A 15826-nucleotide genomic window follows, 5' to 3' on the forward strand; every position below is an offset into this window, starting at 1 on the left:
ATTTTATTAGACTTGAAGAATTTCTTTTTTGTGTGGTGGGGAGGGGGTCTGACAGTTCAGTGCAGTTTAAATGCTAGATAAGAATTCTGGTGTAAAATGGGAATATTAGCTCATAAAATCTGTATGTCGAATCAGTGATTGCTCTGTTTGAACTCTCAACCTTTACATGTTGGTCATTTTGTTGGAGCCCTTTGTCTCTGTGGAACAAACGTGTGGAGAGCAGATTAGCATCCTTAAAAATACTACATCAGTCAAACCCACACACGTGTGTTTTATTGTATTGTGTTTGTCTTCCCTCCGGGCAGCTCCCAGCTGCAGTTGAGGAAACACTCGCTCCCCTCCTCGTCTTCGCCCTCCTCTTGTTGTCCGTTGGTGTGTTTACTCCTTTATCAGCGAAAGAAAGGAACAGAACATCCTCTCTGTACAGATTTAAAAACACCAGATAATGTTTGTGTTGTGTCGTAATTGAGGATTCCCAGAGACAGGACAGTGTTTGATAAAGGAGAGCTTTTCCAATCTCCAGTTAAAAATTCTGGTCATTTATACTGCTTTGGTTGATACATCCCATCAACTGTTAAAGTTGAGCTTGGTTAACGCTTATGAGGAAATGTCTCAATTTTCAATAATTAAATATGTATATTAAAAATGATTAAATGGTGGAGGTTATAGAATTTGTTCACAGTCCTCTTCAGGGGTTTTGTGGTTCGGTCCGAGTTAATTTAAAATGTCCTGTTTTCAGATAACTGAATGACCGAATTATTTTGTCAATGCAGGCCCTTAACTACCATCAAAACAGCTAACACACTCGGACCGTTTACCAAGCAGCTGCCCTGCACCGCTGACCTTTGGAACCACGATGTTCTCTGATGAACTCTATTATTACAATTTTACAAGAAATCTGAAAAGTTAAAAGCCAGAAAGTGTCTGGTTTAGTAGGTGAGCTACTGTGCTCTCATTGGCAACTTCTGGCCGTCACTCATACCTTCTTCTGAAAGGGGCGGAGCCTGCAGCTGTTACACTTCGGTCTAAAAGTTCAGACACTCACACAGTTAACATTGGGGCTCAAAACCAGAGGTGTGATTCAAAAAAAAATGTGTGGTATTTTGGATGGAAAGTTGAAATATACATTGTGGAGACGTGTGAGACTAACATTAAAAACTAAGATTTAAGCTCATGCCGATGATAGGTTGTTATCCCTACATTACTAGGAAACTAATTTATATATTTCTTTCTTTCAAATGTTTTGCTTTTTGTGTGCACTTGCAGACAGACAGGGAATAGAGGTTTAAACAGTTAAAAGTTTGGCACTCAAACCAGAGTTATGCGGCTTGAGAAATGAGCTATAAACTGAAAAGGAGGAGGATTGAATCTGTTTCTGCAGTGTTTGAAGCTTTAGTTGTGTGTGTTTGTTTGTTAGCTGATAGAAGCGTATTGGAAGTGTAACAATAGCATGAGAGCGTCCCACTAAGGGCTGGAACAATGAAAGGATGTACCGCACGCACACACACATGCATTCGCTTTCCTGTTGGGCAGGAGGTGTTTACGAGGTGTGGAAGGAGAGCGTTTGTTCACCTTGGCGCTCGTTATGAAATCTATGTAGTCACATTTTGGCACATCTGTGTGGGGAAAAACTGAGGCATGCTTGTAAAAGGCTAGGGCTTTTTCATTGTTTGTCTTTTGCTTATTTTGTTTACATTTTTGTAGTTTTGGTCTTATTTCAGCATTTTGCTTTTTTTAAAATTTGAATTGCATTTATTTCTAGTGCCGTATGTGGTCTGTTGGATTAAAAACAAAAAATAAATACATAAATAAAATGAAATATTTTTTTGGTAAATCTTTAGTTTGGTTACTACAGCTTCTGCATTTACCACGTGATGTATTCAAGCCCCAAACTCCATTTTTATCCTTCTGCAAAATCACTGGAAAATAGTTCATCCATCCTTCAGCTGATCCATCCATTTATGTCTTTCCGTCCATCAGTCTAACAGCCGGGCCATCCATGCATCCTCCTGTCAATCATCTTTCTATCTGTCAGCCGATTCATCCATTTATCTTTCCATCCATCTGTCTGTCAGCCAGTCCGTTCGTCCATCCACCCGTCTGCTAGCTGATCCCTCCATCCATATATCTGTCAGTGAATCAGTCAGTCAATCCACCCATCTTTCTATCTGTCAGCTGATCAGTCCAGGACTTGTTCTTTTTTTTTTTTCTTCTTTTTTTTTTTAAATTTCTGAGTTTTGCAGTTTACAATGCTAGGTACAGGCACTAGTTGATACAATTTGCAGTCATTGTCTGATTTTGTCCATTCCGCACCAAAAAGCACACCCTACTACCAGCAGCAATAAAATACTTTTCTGGAGCTGAAATATATGCATCTCACCATTATTTGAGACCCTGAACTTCGTAGATATACATAGGATAATCTGAGATGGACAGAACAAAATACTTGAACAGTTTTTGAGTTACCAGGGTGCTCTGACCTGCACATTTGACCTTCTATTTCACTACTTTCCCATCTTCCATCACGGTCTCTGTTTAATACAGGGGTAAGAGATCAGCCATCATCTTGGCTTGTGGGTTACCTACTATAAACCTGTTGAAGTCAGCATTTTTGTATTTATTCAACAATCGCAAAGGTTTAGAAATGTCTCTGTAGCAACAGGCGCAACAAAATTTAAATCAGAGAATTGGGAACAAACAAGTGGACAGTCTGTACCTGCCCAGGGAAGGCAAGAGAAGAGACTTAATCACCTAAAAATGATAAAGCATACCTGCGAGGGTGAGCTGAGCATAAATTCCTCTCGTGGATAAGTGGTTTATAACCTCAGTCAAGCTGCGGAAAGGTTGACATGCTTTCAAACTGTAAGCTGTAATTTTGGTATGCCGCCAGCCTGCATTAGCAGCAGTTTGTGTCAGATGTGTATCAGACGTACGTGACTCGTGTGTTTCTCAGTGTGAGTCAGCCACAGAATGGCTGAGGAGAAAAATGTCACATCACTTTGAGTCGTATTTATTTTCCTCTCTTCAAGAGGAGCGATTATTACCAGAGACATAAGTGAGAAACATGGTGCCTAAAGAGTAGACTAGAAATCTATTGGAGGACTCGGCAGCAGGAAAGTTGGTGTAGAAGGATAACTTTCAAAGAAAGAAGCAAAAGCCTTTTAAAACCTTATTTTTGGGTAAAGCCGTTACCTTCATTGCAGAAATAATTAAAGGAGGAAATTTGATTACATTGCATTTACCAGATGCGCAATACACCTCATTTATGAGTTGTAGAAATTGTTATATATCACAGCAGTCCTACCTCTATAACAGACAACGCTTTGTTTTTAGTGGGTTATCAGCTCACGTTAGACACCCAGGAAGAATGAAATTGTGGGCAGAGGAGAGCTTTTGATACTTGGTGTTCTTTGTACGAGTCGAGGACGGGCTTTTCTTCTTTAACAGGTGTGAGTTCAGAGAGATTTTGAGTGTGGAGCCAGCAAGGCCACCCTCGGGGCACTGATGTTCAAGCTCATGTTTGTTGTGTGGCTAGAACTTGTAAGACAAGAGCACCTGACAGGATTACATTGATTCATTGTAGGTTACACTGAGAAGTGTGACGCATAGCAACAGGATTTGGAGTTGGCTGAATATTAAAAGCTGGATTTTCCATAAAGGTTGAATTTGGAAGTATATTTAAGAGCAGACTTCTTCGGGTTGTTTCACTCTAATAGAGGTGTGATGTCTTAAAGGTGCGCTTTATTTGGTGTGCGAGGGTTCGTTACAGGACTAAATAAATAAAGGGTCTTCAGATATTTCAGTTATTCTTATGCATCTAAATTTGTGTTGATTTGTTGCCAATGCTTGTGACAAGCAACACACCTCAAAATTAACAATTTATGGCTTAATTGTTGCAACAAACTTGCTGTTTGCATTTGCTCGTGCATGTTTCAACCTGCCTGTGAATTTGCAGTTGGCCTGCTCGTCTTCTCTGTTTACACAACAGAGAGACCGTGACTCGTATTTGTAATCAGTACGTTTAACAGAGTTTTGTTTGCCTTTTAGCTTCTTATTAGGATTTAAGCTCATCAGCTAGTGCTCATTTATTTATACAAAAGAATCCACCTGGATAACATCAATCTCTTTTATATTTTTTTGCCGCGGTGCAATTTCTTTTCTAATGTGTCGTATTATCTGATGTCTAGCGCTCTATAGCTACACTAGAGGCCAGGCTGAAACGGTTAGAGATGAGGTTTCAGGTTTCAGCACTTCCAGCTCCTCCCAGGTTTTCCAGCACACTGAAGCATAAAAGGAAAAAACATCTCAGTTAATTAGCTGCTGTTTGTGTTTCTATTGACTCACTCGAGTTGGTTTCCACCCAAAAATGCAAAGTATGCACCCTTTACCTGCCTCTCCAGTCTGAGGCCTTCACAGCACGATAAAACTCTGTTACATCCCAGCTCACTAGGTTCAGAGGCAAAAAGGTAACCAACCACAAGGAAAGCGGTTTAGACTGAGTCGTTTATTTAATAGATTTTATTAGTAGTCATGTAAAAGGGAACCAGAAGCGTGGAGCAGGAGGCTGCTGCTCAAGCCAAGCACCAAATAAGTAAAACAAAAGGTGATTGCTAATGGAAGGGTCTTAGCTAACGTGTGCTGTTGTCATTAAGAATAATATTTTTGAAAAAATGAAATCCAGTGCTTACTGGCCCACCTACTAAAACAAAAATGACATAGGAAGTGGCCTTCCTAGCAGACAGCACTTAGTGTTTGTCACACTACAGTAAAAATGATGGCATCTTCATTATAGTCTTTTACATTTTGAGACTGATTGTAGGTAGTTGTGGTGACCAAGAGGTTACTTAGAGCTTGCGGGTGTTGTGCACTCAACCCTGGGCTGCAACATTCAGTCACAAGGCCCAGGACACCTGTCTCCAAACAAACAGGGTCTGAGTTGGCGTGTAATCCCTCTGTAATCCCCCTTCGCACAGGTTTGCAGATAAGTGCCAATAATAATAATAATAATAATAATAATAATAATAATAATAATAATAATAATAATAATAATAATAATAAAGTACCTCGCTTTGCAATGGGAGACTCAACCTAACTGGTTGCCAACTGGTTATATTCTGGGACCAGACCGATTAAGTATGGCAGCAGGTGGGCATTGCAAACAGTGGAGCGACCCAGGTCCATAACTGCTCTGCTTTTAAAAGTGCTTTATAAATAAACATCAATAAAAGTGTAAATATAACATTTGCAGTGAATAATGTTTCTGCCTCTGCCATTCTTGTGAATGTCTGCACCTCCACTCATTGCAACTCGTCAGTTGATCTCTGACCTTTACACATCGACTTCCACAGTAGCACATCTCAGCTGCTGTACCTTAACTACTTCCTCAGTCTGTGTGCTGCGTCCTGTACGTGCTGCTGTAGTCAGTTGGAGTCATCAGACACGAGCTGATGCCGATGCTGCCCTTCTGAGCCCCGCTGTAGGATCCTCTTATCTTTCCTTAAAAAAAAACAAAAAACCAACCCATGATATCCTCCAGGGATCTAGGGAATTCCCGCAAGTGTCTCTGGGCCTCATTCTGGATCAGTGCATGAGGGCCTGGCTCCGTTTGAAACAGACGCTCTTTTAATGTCGCCTGTAATGTATAACAGACATGAGACAGTCAGAATGATTCACTGTCCTCCTCTCATCTTAATGTCAGTCACAGGAAATTCGTGCCTGCATGAATGCAGCCTCATTATCTCTCTCTCTCTCACACACTCACTCACACACACACACACACACACACACACACACACACACACACACACACACTGAGAGCTGAAACCTTGTGGCTCAAATGGCTTCAAGGCCTGAGGGTCTGCGCTGGAGAAACAAGAACACAATGTTCACTCAATGTTAAGTTCATATTTAAATGAGCTAGTCATTGGAGTAAAAATAGGGAAAATTATGCACTTTTAAAATATACTAGTAATTGTCATGCATAAGCTCTAGACTTCAATAGCAGGCTTTCATCCACAGTCCACACACATTTGGGCAAAATATGTGAAAGCTCTGGCATACATTCCTCTCATTTAGAAGACGGGGCAACACAAAGGCCTTTGTTACTTAAAAGCAGCTACATTTCTTTTTTTTTTTTTTTTTTTTATGTCTCCACATACTCAGTTGTTTCCTTCTACAGGAAATCATTTATAGTCAACAAACGTCTCAGTAACAGGCGCTCTGGTTGACCTGCTAAATTTTGAGGAAATATGAGCTACTTATGGTAATCATTGAGGCAATGGTAAAGTAAGAAATTTTCAATTTGCTGCTTAAAGAGTTAATTAAATTTCCTTTTTTTCTGGCCTGTTTATCCAGTGTGCAAAGCCCTGACCTCAGAAAAACCAGATAAATAGCAAAACAAAAATTAGTTTTTGCTTTATTTTTCAAATTCATTCTCTGACTTGTGAGTTTTGCAGTCATTGTGGCTGCTTTGGTTTCTCTCTGATGGCAACAGTAGAGATGTGAGGGCTTGATTTCATCTCCTTACGCTCCTTGCGGCATTGATGGGCCATTAAAATCCTAAGTTTCTACATGAGAAACTGGGACTGTTGTGGAGAGCCGCACCGTTGAGCTTATGAAGAGCTAAAATTGAAAAGACCGAGCAGAATTATGTTGAGATTAATGGCGGGGTTCTCCAGTCCTCAACTTTAGTGCAGTCTAGCAAAATCAGTACTTGTGTGTCTGTGCATGCAACAGAGGATAATGTCACCATAGCCTGCAACAAACCTGAGTGCTAATTCATCGAAGGCCAAGATGGGCTGGTGATGTGCAGCCCTAAATGGGTGAATAGCACTACAGGCCAGAGGGAAAACACATTAACCTTTGATTTTAGGGTAAACTTTAGCGTTGAAATGTCTCCATTCCTCCAGGTGTTTGTGGTTTGTTCTGCAGTCTTTGTCTCCTAAACCACAGCTCATGAATCAGTTCATAAAAGTGACCTGCTATCAGTGAGAGCTGTTAACCTGAGTGCAACCCCTGTTTTGTTTTTTTTGTTTTGGCTTTACACAGACACACTGCCACGTTGCCAGGTCTGACAAATGGCAGCAATTAGAAGTCTTTTTAACCCACTTCACAGTTTTATGAGTGACTTTATAGTCGTGCTGTGATTCTTAATGTGGAGGTTGTGCGTTTGAACCTTTCTTGTGATGTTTTGGGTCGCCTTTAAGCTGTATTTTCTTAAACTGGCTTGAAAGTATGAAGACTTGTCTCCAGTCTTTTATCAGCAAGATTGTCAGATATGTTTTCTTTGCTTCTTAAAAGAAAAAGAGAACATTTCTTAATTTATCCTCACTTAAGAAAATCCTGAAGTGCTGGCGGTGGAAAATAGTTTCATACTTTGCACAGCACGATCTCTACAAAGAAAGACTGCTGAGATATTTTTATGGTTTCTGGTTCAACAGTTGCACAAACTCCAAGGATAAACATGCGTTGATGGTAAAGAAAGCGTGTGATAGAGTTTGATAGTAAGCCAGCGCTCTCCACTTCACAGGAAAACTACACATACAGTCAGAACGCGTCGACAGGAGCTCTGGGCTTTGTGAGCACATTGACACTAGCACGTGTTTGTCCTCCCCCTTCTTTCGTTTTGGAAAAAAAATCTTTGTTGCTATGCTTTGTAAAGAAAAGATTTGACTTAAAGAAAATGTTTTGACACAAACTTAATCTGTGCTGAATCCTGTGGAGAGATGTGATTGTTTTTGCTGTAAATATTACAGGCGTACAGCAAAGCCTTTGAGTGTGTTTGACTGCAGTAAATGTCTTGAAGAGTTTCAGTTTGACATGTGAGTGAACTTGCTATAGTTCAGGAAATGACAGCTTTGCAATCCAGCCTGGTTCTGTTCAGCATCAACTTGTAGATCTAAATGTGTGTTTAATAAAAACCTGCTGATCCTGGACTCCTACCAGGTCCAGACCTTCAGTCACCGTTTCTGTCTCAACACATTAGGATTGGACTGTATAACAGTTCCTTCTTGAGATGGATGTTTTAATTCCCTGACTTTCTTGGCTAAGATAGGCAGGTTTGAAAAAAGGCAGGACGGAGACACACTTATGAGATTAAGTACAGCTCTGTGCAAATGTTTTAACCACTTGAGATGTTTGCATTCTTATCCCTCATGCTACAACATCAAGGGAGCATCTGATCGTCTAGAATTCATCATGAGAATGAAACTGTCTTCTTCTTCTTCAATTTTATTTACTTTATGTAGCTCCAGTTTACAACAAAAGTCACCTTAAGGCAGGGGTCAGCAACCTTTAAGACCCAAAGAGCCACTTGGACCCGGTTTCCATGCAAAAGAAAACACTGGGAGCTGCAAATACTTTTTGACATCTAAAATGAAGATAACACTGTAATTATTGTTTTTTACCTTTATGCTTTGTGTGAACAACTAAGGTGTGTTGCTTATGAAACCCATGAAGTGCTACAGAGAAAATTATATTTTATTTATGTAATTAACACATTTTGAACTCTTAACGAAATATAACAAAAGGAAAGACACCCAGCTGAACTAAAATGATCCATGTAGCAAACAACAACTGTTGTGAGCCGCCACCCTTTTATCGCCTTTGGGCTTTTGGAGCCTTGGCCTGGCTTTTAAAAAATAATTGGCGGAAAAAAGCACTATGCTGCTAAAAAAAAAAAAAGAAAGATAGATATTTTCAAAATTCTGCCTAAATATGTATTTTGCCTGGTTAATGTGTGTGGCGGGGCGTGGTCTGCAGCGCTGCTGCAGGGGAGCGGACGAACCTGAGCTGCACCCGCAATCACGCCTCGCCGCCTTAAGGTCTGTGCTCTCTCTGCTGTTGTGTTGGCGTGTGTCGGGCTGTGAGCTGCAAAGCTACAGCCGGCTGTATGCGTACAGCAACTGTGTGTGAAAAGCATGTTCATGCAAACAGCGTCGGGTCTGCCGTGATATGTTTACAATGGGACTTCTGCTCCTGAACCTCTGCGCACAGCGCCTGCAAATCAGGGCTGTACGAAGTCACTTTCATCTTTACGCAGGACTGTAAGCTGTCATCTGTGAGGCGTGAGCGGTGTTTGTCTTTAACATAGTTCACGGTGGAGAACAGCTGCTGACATAATGTGGATACAAAGATCCATAATTGGCCCATCTGGGGCTGAAAGTTTTGATATATGCACGGCGTTGCGGCGGTTACACCGGCTTCTGCGAGTGTGACGCTTATTTTGAGCGATGAAAAAATAATAAAATATAATTTTATTTTTATATTTCAATATCAAAATAATCTTCCAATTTAGAACTACAAGTTAAAAAAAGAACTAACATAAATAAAATACACTTCAGCTACATACTGCGGAGCCGCAGTATAAGGACTAAAGAGCCGCAGGTTGCCGACCCCTGCCTTAAGGTTTTTTTTTTTTTTGTTGCAGTGCATGGACTCCTGAGTATTAGACAGAAAATCCCAACAATTAAGCAAGCACTTGGTAACAGTGGGAAGGAAAAACTCTATTTTAAAAGGAATCAGGCTCAGAGAGATGCAGCCATGTGCTGTGACCCCAGGTTAATAACATGTTGTGGTGGCACTTAAATGCATCTTCTCCCAGCCTGAGCCTGTAGCAGCTCAAATGAGTTCAGGATCACCCGATCCAGTCATAACTTATAACCATTATCGGATGAAATGAAAATTATAAATGTACCGGTACTCGTATAGGGCCTTTCTACTCAGTTTGAGCATTCAAAGTGCTTCCCTACTTACAGTAAATAATTGTGGTAATTGTATGTGTCTGCTTTTTGTGTTAGGAATGAATCGAGTTACTCGATAAAAACTGAAGCACTTATGAAAACCATTCGCTTTTTCACCCGCAGGTTTATGAACATTATACTTACTGTGTTTGGTTTTTCTCTGCAGGGTGCTGGTCAGGAGAAGCTGGGCATCTACATCAAGTCTGTTGTCAAAGGCGGAGCAGCTGATATGGTCAGTATGAAAACTACGACGGAAAACAGGAGAAAGAATCAGGATGTGATCAATATGTGTGAGTGTGCGTCTGTTTGTGTTTACACAGGATGGTCGTTTGGCGGCAGGTGACCAGTTGTTGAGTGTTGATGGGCGGAGTCTAGTCGGCCTATCGCAAGAGAGGTGAGAAACTTGTACAGCAACATTTTTTTAATCCACAGAAATAATTTGGGAAATCCTGAGCACACACGAGCAAATTACAATTTTATGATTGACCCCAAAGAAGCAGCAGGGTGTAAATAGTGTTTTTCTTTTTATATATTTAACCACCTACCGCGCTGTAGTGACGCATTTATGGTCACGAGATGATGAAACTGACATTTAATGTTATTTTAGGAGCAGAAAACATTCAGCGGCACGTCAGCATGATAATTTACTTTTCACCTCAGGGTTAAGACATCCTGAGGTCGTTGCATCCCGTTGGTCCTTGTAAACACACGGATTTTCCAGCACGTCTGGAACATGCAGCTCGAGCAGAAAAAGGGTGCGTGCGTGCGTGCGTGTGTGTGTGTGAGCACACCAGAGCACGCGGTGGCTAACGCCCTATTCAGATTAATCCTGTTATTCCTCTTGCTTGACATGCACAGGCTTGATTTTTAGTGTTATTACCTGCATTGTGACAAAGAGTCAAGCTGGATTAACAGATCATTAAGTTAATTGCTTTAGCATGCAGATAGCAGCTAAAGCAATTAACTAATTTTTCTAGATTTCGAGTTTTTGTCATGGTATCATAGCGTGGTAATCTCAACTCCCAGCAAGTAGAGATTAAGGGATTTTTACCCTTTCTGTCAGACATAGATGTGTATGTAAAGCTGTGATGTTTCCAAATATGGATTTGGAGCCTGTTTTCCCCTCAGCGCCAAGGGGCTGATGTTACATTCCCAGAATCACTTCCAGTCAAACAGTTAGCTTCTGCCCTACAACTATTTATAGGATTAGGTTAAAGCTCCATACACAGGGACATGTAACACATAATAGCAGGCATCCTGTGCGTGTCTGAGTGACACATCAGCATTGGAGCCAAAGTTGGAATGAAGCGTGTCTCTGGTAGTGACAAATATAATCCCTGCCTCCTCTGGTTCATAGTAAAGGCAGTTGTTCTTCCCGTTATTAACTCACAGCAGTGCTGGGGGCTGCAGAGCTGTCCAGACTTCCCACTCAAAATGTTTTTATTTGAACAAAAAACAATGTGCTCGACCAACAAGCATCAGGAGGCTCTGGTGCATAGGCTTATTAAGACCATTATGTCTACATGATATGAAATTTGTGTTTTAGTGAAGTTCAATCAACATTTCAGGAACTTTTCAGGCAAAACATGAAACACCTTGTGAGAATTTGCTCCTTTTTAACAAACTTTAATAATATTTGAAACAATATTGACAATGAAGCTGGAAGAAAATTGGTACAAAATTAAAATCTCAAAACTTTTATTTTATAATTTAGAACAACTTAGAATAAACCTCTGTAGCCACCTGGGTGTTAGATACAACCTTGTCTGTCTACACGTTCTTTTACCAAAAAAGGTACTTTGATTTTTTTTAATTTTTTCCAGTCATGTCCTCATCCCGTGTTAGTACCTCATCGCTCTGTGGTCTCAGTCTTATACAATCACATTCTTTTCTATATGTGTCATATCTTAACCGCTTTGCCTTACATAAGAAACATGTCGAAGCTAAAAAAAACACCAGTTAGTACAATACATTCAGATTATATTTATCACGTGGATACAAGGAAACCGCACCATAGCAACTTCAGTAACAAACTAAAGAGACACAGGTCAGGTCTTCTTGTCTGACATGCTTTAAATCCCTGAAGTGTTTAAAGTAATCCAAAAAACAGACAGCGATCAGCATAAAAGGTGATCATAAACCAAAACTACAGGTACCTAATAATGGTAATCAAGGTTGCCGCTCCTAAACATGTGGCCACCTGATAAACTGCCACTAAATAAGCCAAATTAAACATAATCACAAGTCACACAGTTGAAGTTTGTCTATGAAAAAACAGTCAGTTAAATTTAAATGTATGTATACATCTTAGTTCATCTGATTGTGGTATGGATCGCCACAGATGCGGATTATAAATTCCTGTTTGCCTAAAATGTTGTGTTGTTCTTCTACCCTATTTTTTAATTATGAAACCCTTAGACAGCCACAACTGCGACTCCACACTGGGCTAAGTTTGTCCCAGAGAGTGGGGCTGTGGAGGGGCTGCAAAGAAACTTGGCTCAGTGTGTCCCTCTGTAATTTGTGCTCCCCCCTCTTGTTCAGGGCGGCAGAGCTGATGACGAGGACGGGCTCAGTCGTCACTCTGGAAGTCGCCAAGCAGGGAGCCATTTACCACGGACTGGCCACCCTCCTCAACCAGCCAAGCCCAATGATGGCAAGAGGTGAGCGCACACACAAGAAGCAGGATTTTATTCATGACTAAAAGTTCTGGTGTATGGTTCTGGATGTAATTTTGGAAGCGCTGATGATTTGTGGAAATCTTTGTGACTTATTGATAACTTTGATGGCTTATTAATCAAATTAAATCAACTGAGAATTGATTTTGAATTCTGGTTAGTTGTCTTCAACTATTTCAGCCATTATTTGTACAGATAGATGTAAAAACTTGTCTTGGGTTCAACCTTTTCCACACGCATGCTGATTTTTCTCTAATTTTGGTATAAATGTAATATTTGTATCTATTTTTTTTAATAGATACAAAGGTTGTTTTCTTCTCTTTTATTTTTTTTTTTAAAGGATTGGTAGTAAGACACAAATGAATAAAATCATTAGGAGTTTTAAAAATAATGAAGCCATTTTTCTACCTCAATCAACAACCCTCAGAGGCATTTAAAAACAGCCACAAACACGGCTCTCTAAAGTATTTAAAAGTGGTAATGAATGAACTATTGTTGGTCCCACTGAAGGGTGTGCCAGTAATTTGGTGTTGTGGATGATGGAAAAGAAGCAGGCTTGTCCAGACAGTGTGTCCTTGTTGTCTTCCTCTGCAGCACAGTAAAAATCCTGCTAGCAGACTGGAGGATATAATGAGAGCTTGTGGCCAGAGCCAGCTGTGTGTGTGTGCAGACACACGTGCATGGCAGAGTTTACAGGGTTGTCTGGCTCTGCGCTGGTCTTTGTCTGCTTGAGCGGTGACCCCAGGTTCATTAAGGAAGCGTTCTGGCCGGGCCAGTCTGTGGTCCACGATGACGATGAAGGCGTGTTTCTCCCAAATTCCCTCGACCGCAGACTCTTGCACCGCTGACAGAGACGTTTAACAAGCAGACGTCGAAGGACGGTCTTTAGTTACAGGAAACTGGACAAGCTGAGCAGGAGTGTAGATTCTCACAGAACGATGGCGTGAAGCCAGAAGAAGAAACAAATTGGTAGCTGTGCTGTATGGATTTTATATGAACCTATGTTTAAAATACACTTAAATGCCTTTAAATTAGCTTCAGTCACAATTACAGACGCCCCAGCAGGAGATCAGCACTTTGATGTGTGTTTAAAATGGTCTGAGACAACAAACGACTCCAAAGAGGTGAAATCAGTTGGGCCCAAACACAAGCTCGACTAGAACAAAGGCTGACAAACTGCAGCAACACAAAGATTCACTTTTTTCTTTTTAACTGTTTTCCTCTGCTCCTGTTTCTTCTTTCACCTCCAGCGTCAGACCGAGGCCGTGAGAAGAACGGGAAAATGCGACCAAAGAGTGAAGGCTTCGAGCTGTACAACAGCTCGGTGCAGAACGGCTCTCCAGAGAGCCCGCAGCCCGGCTGGGACTCTTACCCCGAGCCAAAGAAGATGAGCGGAGAAGACCGGCTCCTGAAGAACCGAGCCGACCATCGCTCAAGCCCCAACGTAGCCAGTAAGAAAGCTGCTTATTAATTATTTATTACAGTGTCATTTTAATAATTCCTCTTCTTCCGCCACAAATATAAGGTGAACTTTAACTTTAGTTCTGCACAAAATAATGAAACCATTCCTACTTATTTGGTTTACAGACTGTATATTTAAGAAGGATGTACCCACTGGGATGTCGCGCATTGTTTTAAAGCCTTTAGTTGGCCATGTTTGCTGTCACAGTGTTGTCTGTTCTGGAATCGGATATGGTCATATTTGGTTAAGAGCTTGGGCTGCTAAATTATCAATAATAGCAAACTTTCCATGTGTACATGGATACCTAATAAAGTCAGTTTTATTTATATAGCACATTTAAAACTTGGCTTGAATTGTTGCAGGTAAAGCCAAGTGCACAGTGTCGGCACCCACCTGTAACTCAAAGCAGCCACATCACTAATAATACATAACTTTAAGCTTTAATACAGTTTAAACAGATGAAGTATATTTAAAAAAATCATTGTTCTTTACTATGTTTGAAATCTTCCTTTCATGGTATTTCACATCCCAACAAATTATATGTAATTTATGCTACAAGCTGGGAATTTCCTTTTACAGCATGTAAAATATCTGTAACAAAGTAGTCTAAAGGGCAAAAGGTCAGTACCATAAATTAAAATATGAAACAGAAACCAAATGGCTCAATCAATTAAGAGGAGAGCATAAAATCATTCATAGTTCAATTATAATGCAAAAAAATAAATAAAACAATTGATCCATTGAGCCATCGCTGGTCAACAGCGTTTGGTGTGGGCAGTAAAGGAAATAGGAAAAAAAAAAAAACCGCCCTCATGTTATTCTGTAGCTACTCCACCCTGATTTAGAAACACAGTAGCAGCCAGTTTTCCTGCTGCTGGAAAAATATTTATTTTCAGAAGAAAAGAAAATATTTTCAGCAACCATTTTCCTTCTTCTGTTCCTCAGTAATTGTGTATTGGTGAGACTTTTTGTTTTTTTGTTACTGCACTAAAGCAATGGTTTCTCCTGCCTCTGCTTCAGATCAGAGCCAGAGTCCTGCAAACAAATCAGTGTACCCCGGAGGACCTGGCACCAAGATCACCTCCGTCTCCACCGGGAACCTGTGTGCAGACGTAAGTAACCATCAGACTGAATCCTTACCCTTATGGGAAATGTAACAGCAGAGTGACACAACATTTGAGCACACTCGGTATGTTGAGCAGACATGAGAAATCATTTATCAGGTTTATGGCTTAGTCTTGTTTATTCCTGGAAAACCATCTCAAAATATTTTGTTTTTTTTCACACGCTTGTTTTTTGTTCCTCAGGATGAGCCCTCTCCTCCCCGCCCAGAGGCCTACCCCATCCCAACTCAGACATATCCCAGGGAGTACTTCACCATCCCAGCCTCCAAGAGCCAGGATCGGGTGGTGGGACCAGGGCAGCAGGGGCCCCCACCACACTGGCAGGGTATGGAGGACAGAGATCGACTCCCCATGGGCGATAACATCCACAACAACAGCATGCAGGTACGGAAGCTTGAGATACTTTTCAGATACTGTTTTTCTGGGCGTTACAATGCTCTATGAGACCCAAAAAGATTAGTAAAGTTTTATTATTCATCAATGTGTTTTTCCAAATCACATTTTGGTGACACAGAAATGTTTGAAGCCATCAGCTTGTTGACAAGCCGATCATCATCTCCTTCTCCATCCTTTTCTGGCTGTGAGCTCCTCTCATCTTCGTCCTCCCAGTTTTGAGCATCGTTTGTTCCATCTCTTATGAGTCACCGTGGTTATATCTGCATATGCAAAGGCTTAAAAAGTGTCACAGGATTGAAAAACATATTTAAACATTAGAAATACAATTTAAGATAACATAATAAAACAGACAAACTAGAGCCTACATAATAACCTCTAAGGTAAACTTGGGAATGTAATAAGTAGCTGATTGAGGTGATATTGATTATT

The 15826-nt window shown here is 40.7% G+C and overlaps 1 protein-coding gene across 9 annotated transcripts in view; it reads left to right on the plus strand.

Moving 5' to 3' along the window:
• Positions 1–15826, plus strand: part of afdna (afadin, adherens junction formation factor a) — a 120790-nt gene that overhangs the window by 85434 nt on the left and 19530 nt on the right. For all 9 annotated transcript variants that reach the window (XM_085432383.1, XM_085432385.1, XM_085432386.1 and 6 more), the window contains 6 exons: positions 9907–9972; positions 10061–10134; positions 12282–12400; positions 13666–13866; positions 14898–14989; positions 15185–15385. In XM_085432383.1, coding sequence (XP_085288509.1) covers positions 9907–9972; positions 10061–10134; positions 12282–12400; positions 13666–13866; positions 14898–14989; positions 15185–15385 — 753 coding nt within the window. The remainder of the gene's footprint in view (positions 1–9906; positions 9973–10060; positions 10135–12281; positions 12401–13665; positions 13867–14897; positions 14990–15184; positions 15386–15826) is intronic.

The sequence above is a fragment of the Copadichromis virginalis genome, linkage group LG15 (assembly GCF_057382275.1).
Source record: "Copadichromis virginalis isolate Kocher_CV1m ecotype Utaka linkage group LG15, C_Virginalis_male_GT1.1, whole genome shotgun sequence".
NCBI lineage: Eukaryota > Metazoa > Chordata > Actinopteri > Cichliformes > Cichlidae > Copadichromis > Copadichromis virginalis.